The sequence below is a fragment of the Cajanus cajan genome, chromosome 1, assembly GCF_000230855.2.
Source record: "Cajanus cajan strain Asha chromosome 1, NIPB_CcT2T_4, whole genome shotgun sequence".
Classification (NCBI taxonomy): domain Eukaryota; kingdom Viridiplantae; phylum Streptophyta; class Magnoliopsida; order Fabales; family Fabaceae; genus Cajanus; species Cajanus cajan.
Genome location: NC_138517.1, coordinates 16,944,339 through 16,964,076, shown reverse-complemented (window position 1 = coordinate 16,964,076; position 19,738 = coordinate 16,944,339). Strand labels below are relative to the sequence as shown.

Sequence of the window (19,738 nt, the reverse complement as noted above, 5' to 3'; positions counted from 1 at the left end):
AGGGGCACTACCTAGAAGGTCATGGGGACTTGTCTCTACTGAGGTTTTATGTGGACAATATTGCCCCCACGTGTGTGGTTAGGGCGATCTTGCAAGGAGTTGAAGTTGGTGAGCCATGGGAGTAAGATCTTAACCTTTCCTTAGCATCTAAAGGTTAGGAGATTAATTTGTGGAGGATTCAAGGTTGGTACAAGAAAGGTCTGTGAGAGAAAACAAAGGCATTATGTGTGCTTTGTTTAAAGGAGGCATAAGGACACCAACTCTTTTCACATGCCTATAATGTGGGGAAAAAATTATTTAGTCACTCTTTAACCATAACTAATCCTTTATTTTGTCATAATTGACTCGTGCCTACTTTAATCATCAGTGTATATTTATTTGTGATTAATTAGTCAAATTTAATTGTTGTATGATTGTCCCAATAATACGTGTTATTTTGAGGACACCTTCTAAACCAAAATTTTTGACATAAAAAGTTTATGAAAAACTTAACTAAAACTACTTACTTTCACAATTTTTTTCAAGAATAGAGATTATAACTTGTAATGTGATCAATTCATAAACAAGTCCAAATATCATAAAAGTTAAATCAAATTATTTGGCACTCCAAACATTGAAACAAAAACTGAAAGTCAAACTACGTGTTTAAACTTAAACATCTTTAAAGAAAACATAAGACATAAAGAAACCCATAAGTTTTGCTCTGATGTCATAGTCAAAGTATAGACATCAACCTCCTCTATATCATCATCCTCAAGCTGACTCTCACCTACAAATGGCGATTAACCACCAAACAAAGACAAACACAAAAAAGTAAGATATATTTTACATCGTGATCAAAGTATTACAAACATTATGAACTGATACCCATTTATAAACATATAAATCATCTCATAAGTTAAGTTAATCGATATGCATATGGTTCAATAAATGAGATATCCTTTAGTCATCTAGCTTATATGCATGTGACACCATTTCTGAAACATAGCAAAAATGTACTACGAGTAAATGCAACATCACATATTGGAATATTCCAACCATTTACTATAACCTTAATTAGTAAAATACTTTGTGTGACTAGTCAATGTTACCCAACTACGATGGTATGCTCCGATCAGCATGAGATTAACATAGTGGACTTTCCTCAATCTCCCTCAAATTTTAGGGTTAATAATCCTTCATGACCTCCACCAAACTAATTCTCTAAGATATTTCTTAAAATCAAATCTTTGCTCATGAAATGATGCATGGTCTCACAAAGTTTTAACTTTCATATGAAGGTACCTACCTTTTTATGATAGGTCATCATGTCATTCTCATAGGATAGAATGTCCCTTAAATTCATTGTAATCATTCTCAAATATAACAAGTTCACATTAATCATGTCATTTATAATACACAAGATTTCACGTTAACATTGTTGAAGATTGAAGAATCTACATCTGGAAGATGTTCCCTAGAAGTTTTAGTTTTGATGTTTTGCTCATGTTGCTTTTTATTTTAAGCCTATGTCAAAAGGATAATGTATTGATTGTTTAAAAGATTAGGCTTGTATGTGTTTGTTTGTTATGTGTTAAAAATTAGTAATTAACATGAAGGTGAAAATATCATAATACTCATTTTTCTTATTTCATTCATTGTTGAGAACATGAAGTATTAATTTACTGAGTGTTTGAGACTTTAAATGAAAACTTGAAAACATCAGAAATTTTCTGAGTTAAGGAATAGATTACCTGAACTGGTAATAGATTACCTGACTCATGTTGAAAAACTGATTGATACTGGAATAATCGATTACCATGTGTGGTAATAGATTACCAAACTGATTCTGATGATTTCAAGAGGAAAAAGGATCGTGTTAATCGATTATCTCTTTAAAGTAATCGATTACCTCTGTTCCAAATGTGAGTTTTGTGTTATTTTGGCATCGTGTTAATCGGTTACCATGTTAGGTAATAGATTAAAACAAGAGCTGAAATAATTAGTTCAGTTATTCTAACTCGTGGTAATAGATTACCATCACAGGTAATAGATTATCTCCGTTATGAATATAACTGAAATAACTGTTTCCTTGCACATGAAAATTGTCTTTAAATAAGATTAAAACTGAAGCTTTTAAAAAGAGAATTTTCACACACGGAAAGAAGAGAAATACTTACACGAACAAGAGAGACTTTTTTTTTAGAATACACATTACTGCAAAAGAGAAAAAGATTTTCTGAAAAAGAAAGAAAGAACATATCTGCTGAAAATCAACTTTTGGAAAAAGAAGTGTGCAAGATCAATTCAAGAAGATGAAGTTCATATAGAAAATTCATTCTAAACTGGTTTACGTTGTTGAAGATCATATCTACACGAACAGGTGTACTCGTTTCTGATCTTTTGTTATTGTTTGAATGGTTTTAACTCTTGAGATTAGAGAATCTCTGGAAGAGTTGTGTAAAGAGAAATCTTGAGATAGGTTTTTCTCAAGTAGGATATTGTGGGATCAATATTCTTGGGTTATATGTTTCTTGTGGAGTCAAGAAATGGTTTGTTAATCTTGTGGGTGTCAAGATTTGCTTGTTAAATTCATTGATTGGATATTGCTTGTGCAGGGTGCATGTAAAGAATATCAATAGTGGATTTGACTGGATTTAGAGGTGTATCTAAATCTGAAACTGGATGTAGGCCTTTGGATGGCTGAACCAGTATATATCTTGGTGCATGATTTTCTTAACTCTTACACTCTTTACATTCTGTATAAGTTTCTTGATTAATGTTGTATGAAGAAAAACATTATCTGCAGAAACTGAACTTTAAAGATTCTTGGTAATTGATAAATTCAATCTTTACATATCTTGTATTAATTGTGTTATTCAAATCTTGTTGGATAAGCTGTGCATATATAACTCTGAATTACTTTTTATGTTTAAAGGTTTGTTTTAAATCAAGATTTGTTTGGTAAAGATTTAGAAAGCAAACAAGAAAAGGAAAACTAACATAGAATCTATTCAACCCCCCCTTCTAGATTCTAACCGTAGGGACCAACAATTGGTACCAGAGCTGTATCTTGTAAAACATTCAAGACTAGATCTTTAGAAAGGTTAGATGGCTGGTAATCAATTACCGTTTGCTGAAGGTGCTTCTATAAACAGACCCCCATTGTTTTGTGGAGATAACTATCCCTTTTGGAAAGTTAGAATGAAAATTTTCATGGAATCTGTTCATAGAAATATTTGGCAGGCTGTAATCACAGATTACAAAATACCCACTAAGATAGAGGGAGGAAAAGAAATTGAGAAACCATATGATAGCTGGGATCAAAGTGAAATTAGAAGAGCAGAGAATGATGCAAAAGCTTTAAATATCATACATTCTGCACTAAATTCTGATGAATTTTTTAGAATTTCAGCTTGTTCTACAGCAAAGGAAGCTTGGGATTTAATCCAAGTAACACATGAAGGAACTCCAGAAGTGAGAAGAGCTAGAAAGAACACACTCATTCAGGAATATGAAACCTTCAGAATGAATCAAGGTGAAACTGTCATGGATATGCAAAAGAGGTTCATTCACATAATAAATCACCTAAAAGGATTAGGGAAAGACTTCGTGGAAGAAGAAGTAAATGTCAAAATCCTGAAGTCACTAAACAGAAGATGGCAACCAACTGTCACAGCAATTACAGAGTCAAAGAACTTAGCTCAGATGACAAGTGCTGAGTTATTTGGAAAGCTAAGAGAATATGAGATGGATCTGTCAAGGATTGCTGATGAAGAACAAAAAGATAAAAAGGCAAAAGGTCTGGCCTTAAAGGTAAAAGAATCCTCAAGTGATGAAGAGGATAGCAGCAATGAAAGTTCTGAACAAGAAGAATTAAATCTAATGGTGAAGAATTTCAGAAAATTCATGAGAAGGAAGAACAACAATAAGAGATTCTCCAGTCAGAAGAAATCCTTCAAGAAGAATGAAAACTCATCTCCAAAGTTCAAATGTTTTGAATGTGGAAAAGCTGGACACATGAGAGCTGACTGTCCAAGCCTGAAAAAGAATGAGGAGACGAAACAAAAGTTCAGATCAAAGAAAAAGAAAGCATACATAGCATGGGAAGAGAATGCCTCAACAACTTCAAGTGATAGTGATGAGGATCAGGAAGCAAATCTCTGTCTCATGACCAAACATAATTCAGATTATGAGGTATATGATTCTGACTCATCTATTGACTCGTATGATGAATTGCAAAATGCATTTGCTGAACTGTATGCTGAAGCAAAGAAATTAGAAAAATCAAATAATGTTTACAAAAAGAAAATGACACACATGAGAGATAAAATTTCTGATTTAGAGAATGATAACAGGAAACTACTTTCAGATATCTCTAAACTAAAGTCACCATGTGAGAACTGTGAAACATTGTATGCTGCATTAAAAGCAAAGGATAAAGAAAAACAGAATGTTAATGTTATGAAATCCATTAATTCCCACTCATGTAACTATTGTATGAAATCTGGTCATAACTACTACAGATGCATGATAAGGAAATTTGGCATTCCTAGTGGAAAATATAAATGGATTAAGAAATTAGATTATGTACTCACTGATTCTCCAGGACCCAAGATCCATTGGGTACCAAAATCAAATTGAATAACTTGTGTTGCAGGTGTGCTTGAGAGCAAAGCAATCAATGTGGTACTTAGACAGCGGCTGCTCAAGACACATGACAGGAGATAAAAGCAAATTTATCTCATTACAGGAAAAAGAAGGAGGATCTGTAACATATGGAGATAACAACAAAGGCAGAATACTAGGCTCAGGCAGTGTTGGTAACAATTCCAATACTCTCATTGAAAATGTCCTGTATGTAGAAGGTCTCAAATATAACCTGCTTAGTATTAGCCAGCTTTGTGACAAAAATTACAATATCTCTTTTAATAATCAATGCTGTATGGTTTGTGATAAGGAATCAAATGAAGTCCTGCTTATAGGAAAAAGAGTCAATAACATATACATCTTAGACTTAGAGCATTCATCATCCAATTCTTGTCTCACATCACATGATAATATAACATGGTTATGGCATAGACGCATTGCACATATAAATGCAGATCAGTTAAATAGACTTGCATCTAAAGATCTTGTTAGTGGTCTTCCAAAGATCAAGTTCTCTAAACAAGGACTTTGTGATGCATGTCAAAAGGGAAAGCAGACTAGAGCTTCTTTTAAATCAAAGAAAGTTATGTCAACCTCTAGACCGCTGGAACTTTTGCACATGGATCTCTTTGGACCATCAAGAACCAAAAGTCTAGGTGGAAACACTTATGCTTTAGTTCTCATTGATGACTACTCCAGATTCACATGGGTTGCATTTATATCCCATAAAGACAATGCTTTTAAAGCCTTTAGAATCATTTCAAAAAGAATTCAGAATGAAAAGGACTTGAAAATTAAATCTTTGCGAAGTGATCATGGTGGTGAATTTCAAAATGAATCTTTTCAAACTTTTTGTGAAGAAAATGGTATTAATCACAATTTTTCTGTCCCTAGAACTCCTCAACAAAATGGAGTTGTAGAGAGGAAAAATAGATCTCTAATAGAGCTAGCAAGAGCCATGTTAAATGAAAATGGTTTACCAAAATACTTTTGGGCTGATGCAGTAAGCACTGCATGCTATGTTCTAAATAGAATCTTGATTAGACCTATGTTAAAGAAAACACCATATGAGCTTTACAAAGGAAGAAAGCCTGACATTTCACATTTTAAAGTGTTTGGCTGTAAGTGTTTTGTTCTGAATAATGGAAAAGACACTCTTGGAAAATTTGATGCTAAGGCTGATGAAGGAGTTTTTATTGGATATTCTGCAATTAGCAAAGCATATAGAGTCTTTAACAAAAGTACCTTATCTGTTGAAGAATCTATACATGTTACTTTTGATGAAACTAACATCCTTGAAAAAGGAAAATCTCTTAATGATGAAGATGAGATAGGTGACAGTATTACACAAGAAGAAGAAAAACTGGAACTACAGCAGAAAACACCATCTGAAGACACATCACTACCCAAAGAATGGAGGAAACCCAAAGATCTATCTCTGGATAACATTCTTGGAGATATAAATAAGGGAGTTTCTACTAGACACTCTTTTAATCTTCTAAGTGATGATATGGCATTTGTTTCTCAAATTGAACCATTATGTGTGGAACATGCATTAAAAGATGAATTCTGGATAATGGCCATGCATGATGAACTGAATCAATTCAAAAGAAATGATGTTTGGATTTTAGTTCCTTTCAATAAGAATATGAATATCATTGGTACAAAATGGGTTTTCAGAAACAAACTAAATGAAGAAGGTGTTATAGTTAAAAATAAAGCTAGATTAGTAGCCAAAGGATACAATCAACAGGAAGGTATAGACTTTGGTGAAACATATGCTCCAGTTGCTAGATTAGAAGCTGTTAGGCTTTTACTTGCATTTGCTTGTGTGTTTGATTTCAAACTATATCAAATGGATGTGAAAAGTGCATTTTTAAATGGTTTAATTGATGAAGAAGTTTATGTAGCTCAACCACCTGGTTTTGTTGACTGCAAATTACCTAAGCATGTTTACAAGCTCAAGAAAGCTTTGTATGGACTGAAACAAGCTCCAAGGAAATGGTATGAAAGGCTGAGTAAGTTTCTACTAACTCATGACTTTCAAAGAGGTAATGTTGATAAAACTCTTTTCATAAAGAGAAAATCAAAAGATATTCTACTGATTCAGATTTATGTTGATGATATAATATTTGGATCAACTAACCAATCTCTTTGTGGAGAATTTGTTTCCAATATGCAGAAGGAGTTTGATATGTCTATGATGGGAGAATTAAGCTTCTTCCTAGGACTACAAGTCAAACAAATGGAAAATGGAATTTTTCTACATCAAACTAAATATAGCAAAGAACTGTTAAAGAAATTTGATATAGAGAATTGTAAGATATCAAATACTCCTATGTCTACTAATTGTTATCTAGATAGTGATATTGCAGGAAAAGATGTTGAAGAATCAATGTATAGAGGGATCATTGGATCTCTTCTGTATCTAACAGCTAGCAGACCTGACATCATGTACAGTGTATGTGTATGTGCTAGATTCCAATCAAAACCAAAGGAATCACATCTGAAGGCTGTAAAGAAAATACTGAAGTATTTGAAAGGCACAATCAATGTTGGATTGTGGTATCCTAAAGGTACTTCTCCATCTTTAACTGGTTACTCTGACTCCGATTTTGCTGGTTGTAAATTGGATAGGAAAAGTACAAGTGGAACGTGCCACACGTTTGGAGAATGTCTCATATCGTGGCAGAGCAAGAAACAAGCTTGTGTAGCACTCTCAACTGCTGAAGCTGAGTATATAGCTGCTGGAAGCTGCTGTGCTCAGTCAATTTGGTTTAAACATCAACTTCAAGACTTTGGATTGAAGATTGATCACATACCACTGAAGTGTGACAACACAAGTGCAATTAACATTTCAAGGAATCCTATTCTACACTCAAGAACTAAGCACATTGAAGTTAGACATCACTTTATCAGAGATCATGTAGAGAAAGGAGACTGTGACATCAAATTCATAATGTCAAAAGATCAACTTGCTGACATCTTTACAAAGCCTCTACCAAAGGAAAGATTTTTCAAGCTAAGAACCAATCTTGGTATCATTAGTGAGTCCAATCTATCCTAAATCTCATAATTAAAGTATGATTGTGTGAATATGCATGAAATTGCTAAGCACTTATAGGTTTAAACTTGATGTATGTGCACTCATAATAGGAAATCACACAAAACACAGTATGCCCTGTATCTGCACACATTTCTCTGTGATAAATCGATTACCTATCGGGTTAATCGATTACCATTGGAAGAAATGAAGAAATTGCTGAAAAATCAACAGCAGTAATCGATTATCAATTTTCAGTAATCGACTACCTCTGCTACTTTGATGCAATTTCTGATGCATACCCACTGTGATAATCGATTACCATGCGGGTTAATCGATTACCACTCACTCACTTGCATAATTACCCTGTTTCAGTTGCGAGATAATCGATTACCAACTGGGTTAATCGATTACCTGACGCGAACCCCTGTTTTTTTTAAGTACTCAAAAACCCTCTTTAAATCTGTTTCGAATTCAAATTAATTCAAAACTCTCTCCATTTTTGCTTCAAACTAAAACGAACGAAACCCCTGGTTCCCTTTTCTATCTCAAAATCTCTTTCAAAACCTAACCCTAAGCCCCATTCATGGAAAGTCTTGGCAAAGGAAAGCGTGTAAAGCACAAAGCCAACAGAGATTACCCTCGTCCTACTACTCAAGGTCAAGGTACATCTAAAAAGAAGAAACAAGAGTCCTCTCGTCCAGAACCTGAAGAAGAATATTCTCATTCGTGGTTATCAAGGAAGTCTCAAGAGGAAACTTTCAATGAGTCTTTTGCTTGCAAAGACATTGTGGCTCCAAAGGTACTCTACTCGTCTTGGCTTATAGAGCAAGGTTTTACATTTCCTACTCTGTTATCTTGTCAAGGAGTTAGCAAATTTGTTGGGTTAAGTGGACTGTACTACCCTGATCTTGTTAGGGTCTTTTACTCAAATTTGGGAAGAGATGAAAATGGTGCTTTGGTTTCAGAAGTTAAAGGAATAAAAGTTACTCTATCTGCTGATGTATTTTTGAAGATTGGTGGATTAACCAGAAATGGTATTAAACCTACCTTCAATGAATTAAAGATGAAAAATTTCTCAATAGGTAAAGATACGTTTTTTATGAGTATGCTGAGGGATGTTTCAGCCTGGGAGGCTAATAAAGAATACAAAAGAAAAGAAAAGAGGAAAATTACATATAATGCTGGAGGTCTACGAGTGGAAGATAGACTCCTACATTATGTAATTGTTTGGATTCTGGCAGCAAGGGGGAGCAATCACGCACAAATCAGTGAAGAAGATATGGCACTGCTCGCAGCTTTTAAGAACAACATTCAAGTTGATTGGGTATATGTGGTAGAAGACATAATGCTAAAGACAAGGAGGTTAATGGACTGCAAGTGTCCATATGCTGTGTTCATAAGCAAGGTATTGGTGTTCTATAAAGTTCCCTTAACTGGTGAAGCAAGAGAGGTCACCAGAGATGTTCATGATATCAAGGATAGAGCTCTGAAAATGATGAAGCTAGTGAAAACAGATGCTGGTTGGATAGCAAAGGAAGATGTTCCTACTGCTGAGACTACAGAGCCGTCTCAACCTGAAGTTCAAACTGAAGAAGAGGAAGGAGCTGAAGAGCCCAAGCCTCTTTCTACTTTTGAGCTATCTGTTCTGGCAAAGCTAGATGACATCAGAGAAACTCAGAGAAGAGATTATCAAGAGCTGAAGGCTTGTCTTGAATCTATATCTGAACGACTGGATGCGATGAACATACCCTACCCTGAAGAAATTTAGTTATGCATTACATTTTAGGCACTGCATTTTAATTTGTTCTGCATAAATACTTTGATTTATATTTCAGACTTAAAGTTTGTAATAGTTGTAGTATTTGTATGCTTCTGAACATTTTTAATGCTTATATGATGAAAGTCTTATTAAGTGCTTGTTGTTTTTGTTGCATAAGTATCATGTTATTTCTCTGTTTACTCTGTTTTTTTTTTTGGTTTGGTTAAGCCAAACAGGGGGAGAAATTCATGAGAAACTGATTAAATGTTTATATGGTTGTTTATGTATTGTATAAGAAAGAAATGGAAATAGAACTGCATAATGCTTTGTATGGAAGTTTTTGTTCTAGACATATGCAGGTTCAAATTCAAGTTCAAATTTCAAACAAACAAGTGAAACAAAACAACATGATGATTGTGAAAGTCAACATGAAGAGTTTGGCTCATCAAAACCAAAAAGGGGGAGATTGTTGAAGATTGAAGAATCTACATCTGGAAGATGTTCCCTAGAAGTTTTAGTTTTGATGTTTTGCTCATGTTGCTTTTTATTTTAAGCCTATGTCAAAAGGATAATGTATTGATTGTTTAAAAGATTAGGCTTGTATGTGTTTGTTTGTTATGTGTTAAAAATTAGTAATTAACATGAAGGTGAAAATATCATAATACTCATTTTTCTTATTTCATTCATTGTTGAGAACATGAAGTATTAATTTACTGAGTGTTTGAGACTTTAAATGAAAACTTGAAAACATCAGAAATTTTCTGAGTTAAGGAATAGATTACCTGAACTGGTAATAGATTACCTGACTCATGTTGAAAAACTGATTGATACTGGAATAATCGATTACCATGTGTGGTAATAGATTACCAAACTGATTCTGATGATTTCAAGAGGAAAAAGGATCGTGTTAATCGATTATCTCTTTAAAGTAATCGATTACCTCTGTTCCAAATGTGAGTTTTGTGTTATTTTGGCATCGTGTTAATCGGTTACCATGTTAGGTAATAGATTAAAACAAGAGCTGAAATAATTAGTTCAGTTATTCTAACTCGTGGTAATAGATTACCATCACAGGTAATAGATTATCTCCGTTATGAATATAACTGAAATAACTGTTTCCTTGCACATGAAAATTGTCTTTAAATAAGATTAAAACTGAAGCTTTTAAAAAGAGAATTTTCACACACGGAAAGAAGAGAAATACTTACACGAACAAGAGAGACTTTTTTTTAGAATACACATTACTGCAAAAGAGAAAAAGATTTTCTGAAAAAGAAAGAAAGAACATATCTGCTGAAAATCAACTTTTGGAAAAAGAAGTGTGCAAGATCAATTCAAGAAGATGAAGTTCATATAGAAAATTCATTCTAAACTGGTTTACGTTGTTGAAGATCATATCTACACGAACAAGTGTACTCGTTTCTGATCTTTTGTTATTGTTTGAATGGTTTTAACTCTTGAGATTAGAGAATCTCTGGAAGAGTTGTGTAAAGAGAAATCTTGAGATAGGTTTTTCTCAAGTAGGATATTGTGGGATCAATATTCTTGGGTTATATGTTTCTTGTGGAGTCAAGAAATGGTTTGTTAATCTTGTGGGTGTCAAGATTTGCTTGTTAAATTCATTGATTGGATATTGCTTGTGCAGGGTGCATGTAAAGAATATCAATAGTGGATTTGACTGGATTTAGAGGTGTATCTAAATCTGAAACTGGATGTAGGCCTTTGGATGGCTGAACCAGTATATATCTTGGTGCATGATTTTCTTAACTCTTACACTCTTTACATTCTGTATAAGTTTCTTGATTAATGTTGTATGAAGAAAAACATTATCTGCAGAAACTGAACTTTAAAGATTCTTGGTAATTGATAAATTCAATCTTTACATATCTTGTATTAATTGTGTTATTCAAATCTTGTTGGATAAGCTGTGCATATATAACTCTGAATTACTTTTTATGTTTAAAGGTTTGTTTTAAATCAAGATTTGTTTGGTAAAGATTTAGAAAGCAAACAAGAAAAGGAAAACTAACATAGAATCTATTCAACCCCCCCTTCTAGATTCTAACCGTAGGGACCAACAAACATGTCATTACAAAAGCATCATAAACATACCAATAAAAATAGGGACTTCTCTCTTAACAATGTAGTCCCTCACTAAGAGCCCAAGTAAAATCAAATAAGGTTTCCTTGCTAGTGTTCTATCACTTAACACCACTACATCAATGCCTAACGATACCACATTGTCACTTAGCAACACATAGTGACACAACATTGTCGCTTACCATTGAGAGCACAAAGAAAAATTATTGCTTTTTTTGACTTCCACACTTAGCATGAAAAATTAGTGGCTATGCTACTTAACGAGTCAATATACTCACTTAGCACCAAAACTTTAGTGAGACACTAGAAGTTTCGTGCTTAGAATCAACAAGATAGAGAGTTTCCCCCTCACTATCTAGAGGTTTCTTGCTTTGTGAGTAGTCTTCTCACTTAGCATTGTTATAGAAAATTTAATTTTACTAAAACATTAATTTTGATGTTTCTAGATTTTCATATTTTAAATAGCTTCATTGTAATCCCTTACTTGACTACTAATTATCTTGCTTTTCTAACTTAATTATATACAATGATATGCCTAGTAACATTATCAATTTAACATTAACTCATTTCCATTCAAGAATCCTAATCTTTCGAGAAACAACTATCCAAATACCCATACATCATTCTAGTTAGTCAACAATAACTGTGAACCAAATTCGAACATAAAAAACATACAAGGTTATCCATGTAATTCTCAATGTCATCAACAATTTTTATAATACACATTTGTGATCCCTAATTACCCCTAAAACAACCGATCTAAAAAATTAAACATATAATTAGGATTAAAGAAAAACCTATAGGATATAAGGCCAACCTCTTTACCCATAAACCTCATTATGCACATGATCGAGACAAACTCACTTCCCCTTTACCTGAAAAAAGGACTCCACATCAAGGGTGTAATCAAAGTAGCAACAACCTCGTCACAATTCCTCTTCGGATCAAGGTTCTCTTCACAAAGGTTTCAAAAATCATACCAACAACAAAGAGAAAGTATTAGGTTTGACTTATAATGAACCTCTGACATAAAAAGGAGCTTATTGGACCTACGAGGATATAAATCTAAAAACTTAAAAATATATTTTTTGTGATTAGAAAAATATTGTTTTATTCATTAAAGTCTTTTACATTATTTTCACAAACCTCTTTTAATTATAAAATTTCATTTTAAAACAACCCAATATTTTCCTAAAGCATTTTAATTAATTAAAATTTCATATTAATTTAATTATGAAAATTGAGGTGTTATAACTCCTCCCTTAAAAGAAATTTTGTCCTCCAAGTTTTACTTGAAACGAGGAGTTTAGGATAGATTCTCTCATTATTATCCAACTATTTTATTAAAAGAGTTTCAGATACATAACGTTAATTATTATCTTTTAATAATTTTCTATTTAGTGATATCTCTCATTTCAATATAAAAATAAATTCACAATTAAATTCTAATTATCTCTTACAACAAAGGTACTTTGGTAGGACAAAATTATTTTATAACTATTACTTGCGTAAATATTTTTTTTTAAGAAATGTGCATTATTTTAAAAGGAGGACAGATTCGTTTATTTTAGAAATAAGTTTACCTAAATTTACTTTATTCAATTACTTATATTTTACATAAAATTTTAATTATCTAACTATTAAATTTAAATCTTTTAATACATATAAAAAGTTTGTAGATTTTAAAAAAATTTAAAAATCATTTAATATTTTGTTTCATTAATTCAAATCAACATATAAAATAATTTTATGATTATCCGTCCATTTGAATTTATGAAATTAAGTATCAAATGGTTTTAAAAATATTTTAAAATTTACAAATTTGACCTATGTATTAAGAACTTTAAATTTAACAATTAGATCATTAAAATTTGATGTAAAACATGAATTATTGAATGAAATAAGTTCAGGTAAATTTATTTCTAAATAAAACGAATACCTCCTCTTTTAAAAGAGAAGTAATATAAAATGGACCTTGCATTAAATTTTGATGAAAATAAAATTTATTATATCTATGTTTTATTAAAATTTATTATTATTATTATCAATAATAATCCTTATGATCTGCATTAATATTATAAATTATTAATATAAAGAAAATGCATGTCTGTTAAAATATTTTAGGTTGACTTGTGCTTTTTGAAAATTCATCCTATTAGACAATGATAATCTGATTATATTATATTGAAAAATTTGATTATAATAGAAATTGTTAAAAATTAGAAAAATTGCAAATTCCAATTGATTCATCTTAATTGCTGACAAAATTAATATCATCCTATCATTTATTGAATATTTAACTGCAATAGTTGCAAATATATAACCAATGTACTAAATATTTCAGAAATGCATAAAATTTATGCAGGTTCATCTTTTGTTAAATTTATTTATTCAAAGATATGTTATAATTTTTTTAAAAGAAAAGATAATTTGGACTACAACTTGTTTCCGGTGTGACGACCGTAAACTAAGGCTTGCGTCAAGTGATTCTAAACCAAGGTTTATGACTACTATTTATTATATAAAGGAAAATCAAGTATGTATGGAAAGGTTAGAGTATTATTACCAGCTATATTCTATGCCGCCACTTGAAAACTTTCACCGCTGCCATGACATAAATTTTGTCTCTTACATTGCTTAAGAACTTGAAATAAGCATGTCTCCAAGAACGTTTTATCAAGATCGAGCCAAAAACTCCCCAAAAACTTGTAACAAATCCAATTGTCATACTCATGTAAAACTCACGAGTAAAAAACAAACCATCCTCATGAAGTTTCACAACTGGTCCTTGTTTTAGCTCCTCATCAATACACAATTTCTCAAGTGGTGGTCCACAAAGATCAAGATTATCTTCGTAACTTGAGGCATTGAAACTTTGTAATTGTGTGCCAGTTGGAATTTTTCCACATAAATGGTTATGTGACAAATTTAAAGCAGAGAGTCGATCAATTTGAACAAGACTCCAAGGAATTGAACCAACAAGTTGGTTTCTTGACAGATCAAGAAATTCAAGAGATTTTAGCTTTCCAATATTTGAAGGAATTTTTCCGATCAAATGGTTATTTGATAAATTCAATGAAATCAATCCAAATAAATTCTCTATTTCAACTGGAATTTCTTTTGAAAAGTGATTACTTGAGAGATCAATGCTTTTTAAAAGTGATAACTCATTATTTTTGAACATTTGTTCTGAACCTTTCCACATCAAGAATGCATCCAAATCGTATGCCCTGCTAAATGAATCATAACTCGTCTTGACATTATACCAGTGATAGGCATAAGAACTTGAATATGTATTTTGAGCCATTGAAGTAAAAAATTTTATGCATGTAGGAATTTTCCCAGATAAGTTGTTTAGCGAGAGATCCAACAATTGAATGCTTCTTAGATAACAAATCTCTAATGGTAAACTTCCATAGAAATGATTCATCCCCAAACTTAAAATTTGCAATTCTTGTAATTTTCTCCCAATCCAAGCAGGGATATGGCCTGATAACTTGTTTTTTGCCATATCAAGCATTACTAGCTTTGTGCAATTCCTTAGAGAGAAAGGGATCTCATTTGTTAAGTTGTTGTTTCTCAATAGTAATGCTTGAAGATCAAAAAGAGATCCCATGGAATTAGGAATCTTTCCTGAAAAATTATTGTGACTTAGATCTAAATAAGATAATGACTTGAAATGGCTCCAACAATTTGGAATTTGGCCAGATAATTGATTATTTGAAAGGTCTAATTGGTATAAGGTTTGAACTGTACCATTGATACATAAAAATGAAAAAGAATTTGAGAATTTGTTTTTGGATAAATCAAGAAATATAGAATTTCGTAGAAATGGTGGTATTGGGCCTTCAAATCGATTTGATCCAAGAGTTAGGGAAAAATAAGTATTCTTCTGTGGAAAATTTGGAATTATACCAGAGAGATTGTTGTATGAAATATTCATTGAAATCCATTCCTGTAATGCTAATGTAGCCCAAAACCACTTTGGAACCTTATCTGATATTGAAGCATTTGAAATGTCAAGATGATTAAAATGATTTTGCATTTTCAACCATTTGGGAAATGTTGGACCTAGCATGCAAGATTGCAATCCTATGTAGCTCAACTGAAAAGGTGGAACCCAATTTTGTGTGAATGTCAAGGCCAATAATGAGTTCTTTGACAACTTCAACTCTTTTAACTTAGACAAATTAGTGAAATGGTATTCAGTGAGCACACCTTTTAAGGAATTTGAATGCATATTCAGACTCTCTAGCTGAGGTGGAAATCGAATATCTTTAGGAATGTCTCCATTTAACTTGTTTCTATAAAGATATAATCCTTTTAAAGATGAGAATATTGAGAGGTCAGGTAGTGTCCCATTGATTTGATTCATGCCTAAATATAAATATTCCAATGAATATCTAGCACATCCAGACAGGTGATGGATTATCTTTGGAAATTCTTCACCCAAACTATTGTTAAACATATCCAATGAGTGCAAAGCACATGCATTGCCGAATGATTTTGGAACTCCACCTTCTAAAGAGTTTGAGTCAATTGACAAAGACTCTATTTGAGATGGCAATTTACTACCTTCGAGTATCTTCCCACTTAATCGATTGTTAGAAAGAATCAATGTTTTTAAAGATGAGAATATTGAAAGGTGAAGTAAGGAACCTTTGATTTGATTAAAACTCAAATCCAATTCTTGTAATGAGTGCCTAACACAACCACCAAACAAATTATGAAGAATTGATAGAAGGTTTTCAGTCAAATTGTTTCCATTCATGTCCAAAGAATGTAACGTGCATATATTCGTGAAGGATTTCAAAACCCCAGCCTTCAATCTATTATAAGAGAGGTCAAGGTGCTCAAGCCCATTCATCTTGACCATGCCAAAATGATTGGATGTGGAAACCTCCAAGAGATTATCACTAAGATGAAGCTCAACAAGGTTGGAAGTGGTGTTTGACACCCACTGGAATATCATTGGTGACGTGAAGGTGTTCGAGGATAGATCAAGGAGGGAAAGGGAAGTAGAAAAATTGAATGTAGAAGGCCTCAATGAAAGGATAAAATGATCGGAAAGGCTACAATCACTTAAACTTAGTTGTCTTAGTTTTGGTAGCTTGGCAATCATTTGCAGGTAGCTGTGAGAAGTGTTAAGAATAGGTATGGATGACAAGTAAAGATGGGTTAGAGAAATGAGATTAGACAAACACTGACCTCCATCATAAATTTTGAGAGCAACATCACCACCATATATATTTCCTCCAAGATAAAGCTCTTGTAAGTTTGAAAGGTTCCCAAGCTGAGATGGTATATTTCCTTCAAAAGAATTGTACCTGAGATCAAGATACTGCAACTTGGAGAGATTTCCGAGTTGGGATGGTATCTTTCCTTCAAAAGAATTGTCGCTGAGATCAAGATGTTGCAACTGGGAGAGATTTCCTAGTTGAAGGGGGAATAATGAACCCTCCAGAGAATTCCCAGCAAGATTCAAGTATTTCAAATGAGAAAGAGAGCCAAAGTGAGTTGGAATTTTTCCTTCAAAACCACAGAATGACAGATCAAGGGATATCAAGTTGGTGAGAGAGCCAAGAAACTCTGGAATATGTGTGTTGTAAAAAGAGTTGGAAGTGAGGTTGAAATAGTATAATTGTTGCAACTCCATCAACGACTTGTGGATCTCTCCGCTGAGATAACTTCCCGAGTTGAGAGAGCGGGAGATTTCATATGAATTGTAAGCATATTCATCATCATGAATCTCACCATGAAGGTCGAGCATGAGGACATGGCGAGTGAGGTTGCTGCAGCGGATGCCCTTCCATTGGCAGCAGTGAGGAGTGGTCCAAGAGGAGAGCATGCCATAGCGATCAACAAGGGCAGCCTTGAATTGGAGAAGAGCTTCCCTCTCCCTTTGAATGCATTGAATTTCATGTTCATCACCACAAACAACAACCTCCACCCACACCAAACACACCATCATCATCAACATTTTCAATTTCAAACGCATCCTTGACATTATCATCACAACCACTAAGTGATTGATATTAGAGAATTGGATTGATACTTGTTCTCACTTTCATTACCACTGCCAATACCCATATATATAACATACATCACCTCATCAAAACTCACCCAAATATTAAAGATCAGGCAACTATTAAAAAAAAGAAGAAAGAGACCATTAATTTTGCATTGTAAATTTCGAAACTAATCACAAGTTCTCGACTGCTTTTCGTATATTAATAATTATTTAAATTGTACGAGAGAATAAAAAGTTTCAAGTACCATAATTATTTTTTCATGTGAAATCAATAAATTTTTATTTTGTTACTAATTCTATCGTTGTAAGTATTCTAAGACAGCAGACAAAATACAAGTTAGCAAAATTAGTTATCATGAGCATAAATTAATTTATCTTTTCCAGAGTTAAACTTTTATTGTTTCTTATTCAATTATTTATCATTTTAAATCTAAATCTATGTTTACTTTTGATTTAACTTTTATTATAATATAAACAAAATTCTTAACAATGTTTATTGTTTTCATTTTTATTTATTAACTTTTATATTTAAACTACTTCGATAAGAATCTATTTAATATATTTAATAAATAACAGTCTTGCACAAAAAAAAATTATATGCATAAACTTAAATTTAAATTAGACAAAAATATGGAGACTTTTATATTTTAGTAAGTAATTAATATAACAAAGTCTTCTAAATTTAGATGTCAAAATAATTATTTACTTATTTTTTTTTAAGTTTAGTTTTGTAATATATGAATCAAATATATATATATATATATATATATATATATATATATATATATATATATATATATATATATATATATATATATATATATATATATATATATATATATATATATATATATATATATATATATAAACAGTAGCTTGCTTTGCTGAATCCGCACAATGGATTAGCTAGACTCAAAGTAGATTAAATCAAAGTATAGTGTTGACCGTAACTAACACGTAAAAGATGGGTCAACGGAAGATACTTATCTCTTCTCATAAATGGGTCCGCTCTCAATTTCTCAAATATGAAATAGGTATTATTCTCACTCATTGTGCTTACGTTATTTCCATCATTTCTTCCATGTCGTTGTCTTCCTTCAAATGCGAAATGCTAACTTGCACAAATTTATTTAAATATTTATATTTTTATTTTATTCTGTTAAAAACTTAAAATTCATATATGTGAGGGATTGTGTTTGAATTAGATTATTGGCTTTGGAAAAATGATAAATGTTTTTTTTTTCTTTCATAAAGTAATATGAAAAATTCATTAACTTTACTTATAACTAATTTTTATTAAAAAATTTGATTAGTCATTTTTGATAGTGACTCTCTCAATCACATTGTTTTCATTGATTTTAGTTTGTCCTTGATTAAATGACTTCGGTGGAACAAAACAAGAAAGACTTGGAAAATAACTCGAGTCATCGTGTAAGTTAAAACAATAAATGTGGAAGTTGTTATAAAGTGGGATGGCCCTTATATTTACCACTTTGTAGGAACAAAATAAAAAAGACTTTGAAAGTCTACTCATCGTAGCATATACGTTTAAACAATAAAATCTGTCAAGCTCTATGTGGCTCTAGTTATAATAGTATATTCACAATTTTAAATTTGAGTTATGATTTTTTTTTATTTTATTTTTTATAATTTTGATAGATAAAAAAATAATAATAAAATACGTGTCTATGATATAAAGGAAGAAAATAGGAGAAAAAGAGAAAATTAAAAGTGAAGAGGAAAGAAAGGAAGTAATTAATAAATATAGAGTGAAAATAAAATTCTATATATAACTGAGAATACATGTAGCAAGTGTTTTCAGAAATTTTTCTTATAATGTGTTTAGGTATTTTTTTTAATGAAATGGGATTTAGGAAATTTTTATCATCTTATTTATTTTAATTTGTATTTTATAATATATATTTATAAATAAATATTTTTTTAATAATTAATCAATAATTAATAATAATCTCGTAATATAATATAAATTATTTATCATAAATTTAAAATATAATTCATATTTTAAAATATTTATACAAATTTTAATTATAATAAATTTATATATCTAAAATATATATATATATATATATATAATGTATTATATACATTATAATAATATAATAAGCATTAATTAACCTATGTAATACACATTCTAAAACATTACCATATATAT

General features: G+C 31.6%; 1 protein-coding gene across 5 annotated transcripts; it reads right to left on the bottom strand.

Annotated features, from left to right (window-relative positions):
• Positions 1 to 533: 533 nt before the first annotated feature.
• LOC114916241 (receptor-like protein EIX2) lies at positions 534 to 17,752 on the bottom strand. Of its 5 annotated transcripts, none has more exons than XR_014434273.1 (3): positions 14,101 to 17,752; positions 12,352 to 12,409; positions 534 to 769 (listed from the first exon to the last, which is right to left on the bottom strand). XR_014434273.1 is itself a non-coding variant. In XM_083075912.1 (2 exons), exon 1 carries the CDS (start codon positions 17,545 to 17,547, stop codon positions 14,104 to 14,106), a length of 3,444 nt encoding a protein of 1,147 aa, XP_082932038.1. In that variant the 5' UTR covers positions 17,548 to 17,752; the 3' UTR covers positions 12,168 to 12,409; positions 14,101 to 14,103. The 5 variants fall into 5 exon arrangements, 2 of the variants coding, with proteins under 2 accessions (XP_082932038.1, XP_029128441.2); XR_003804632.2 differs by having other exon boundaries at positions 12,352 to 12,488; positions 14,101 to 17,751; XR_003804633.2 differs by lacking the exon at positions 12,352 to 12,409 and adding an exon at positions 12,410 to 12,488 and having other exon boundaries at positions 14,101 to 17,751.
• Between the last annotated feature and the right edge of the window lie 1,986 nt (positions 17,753 to 19,738).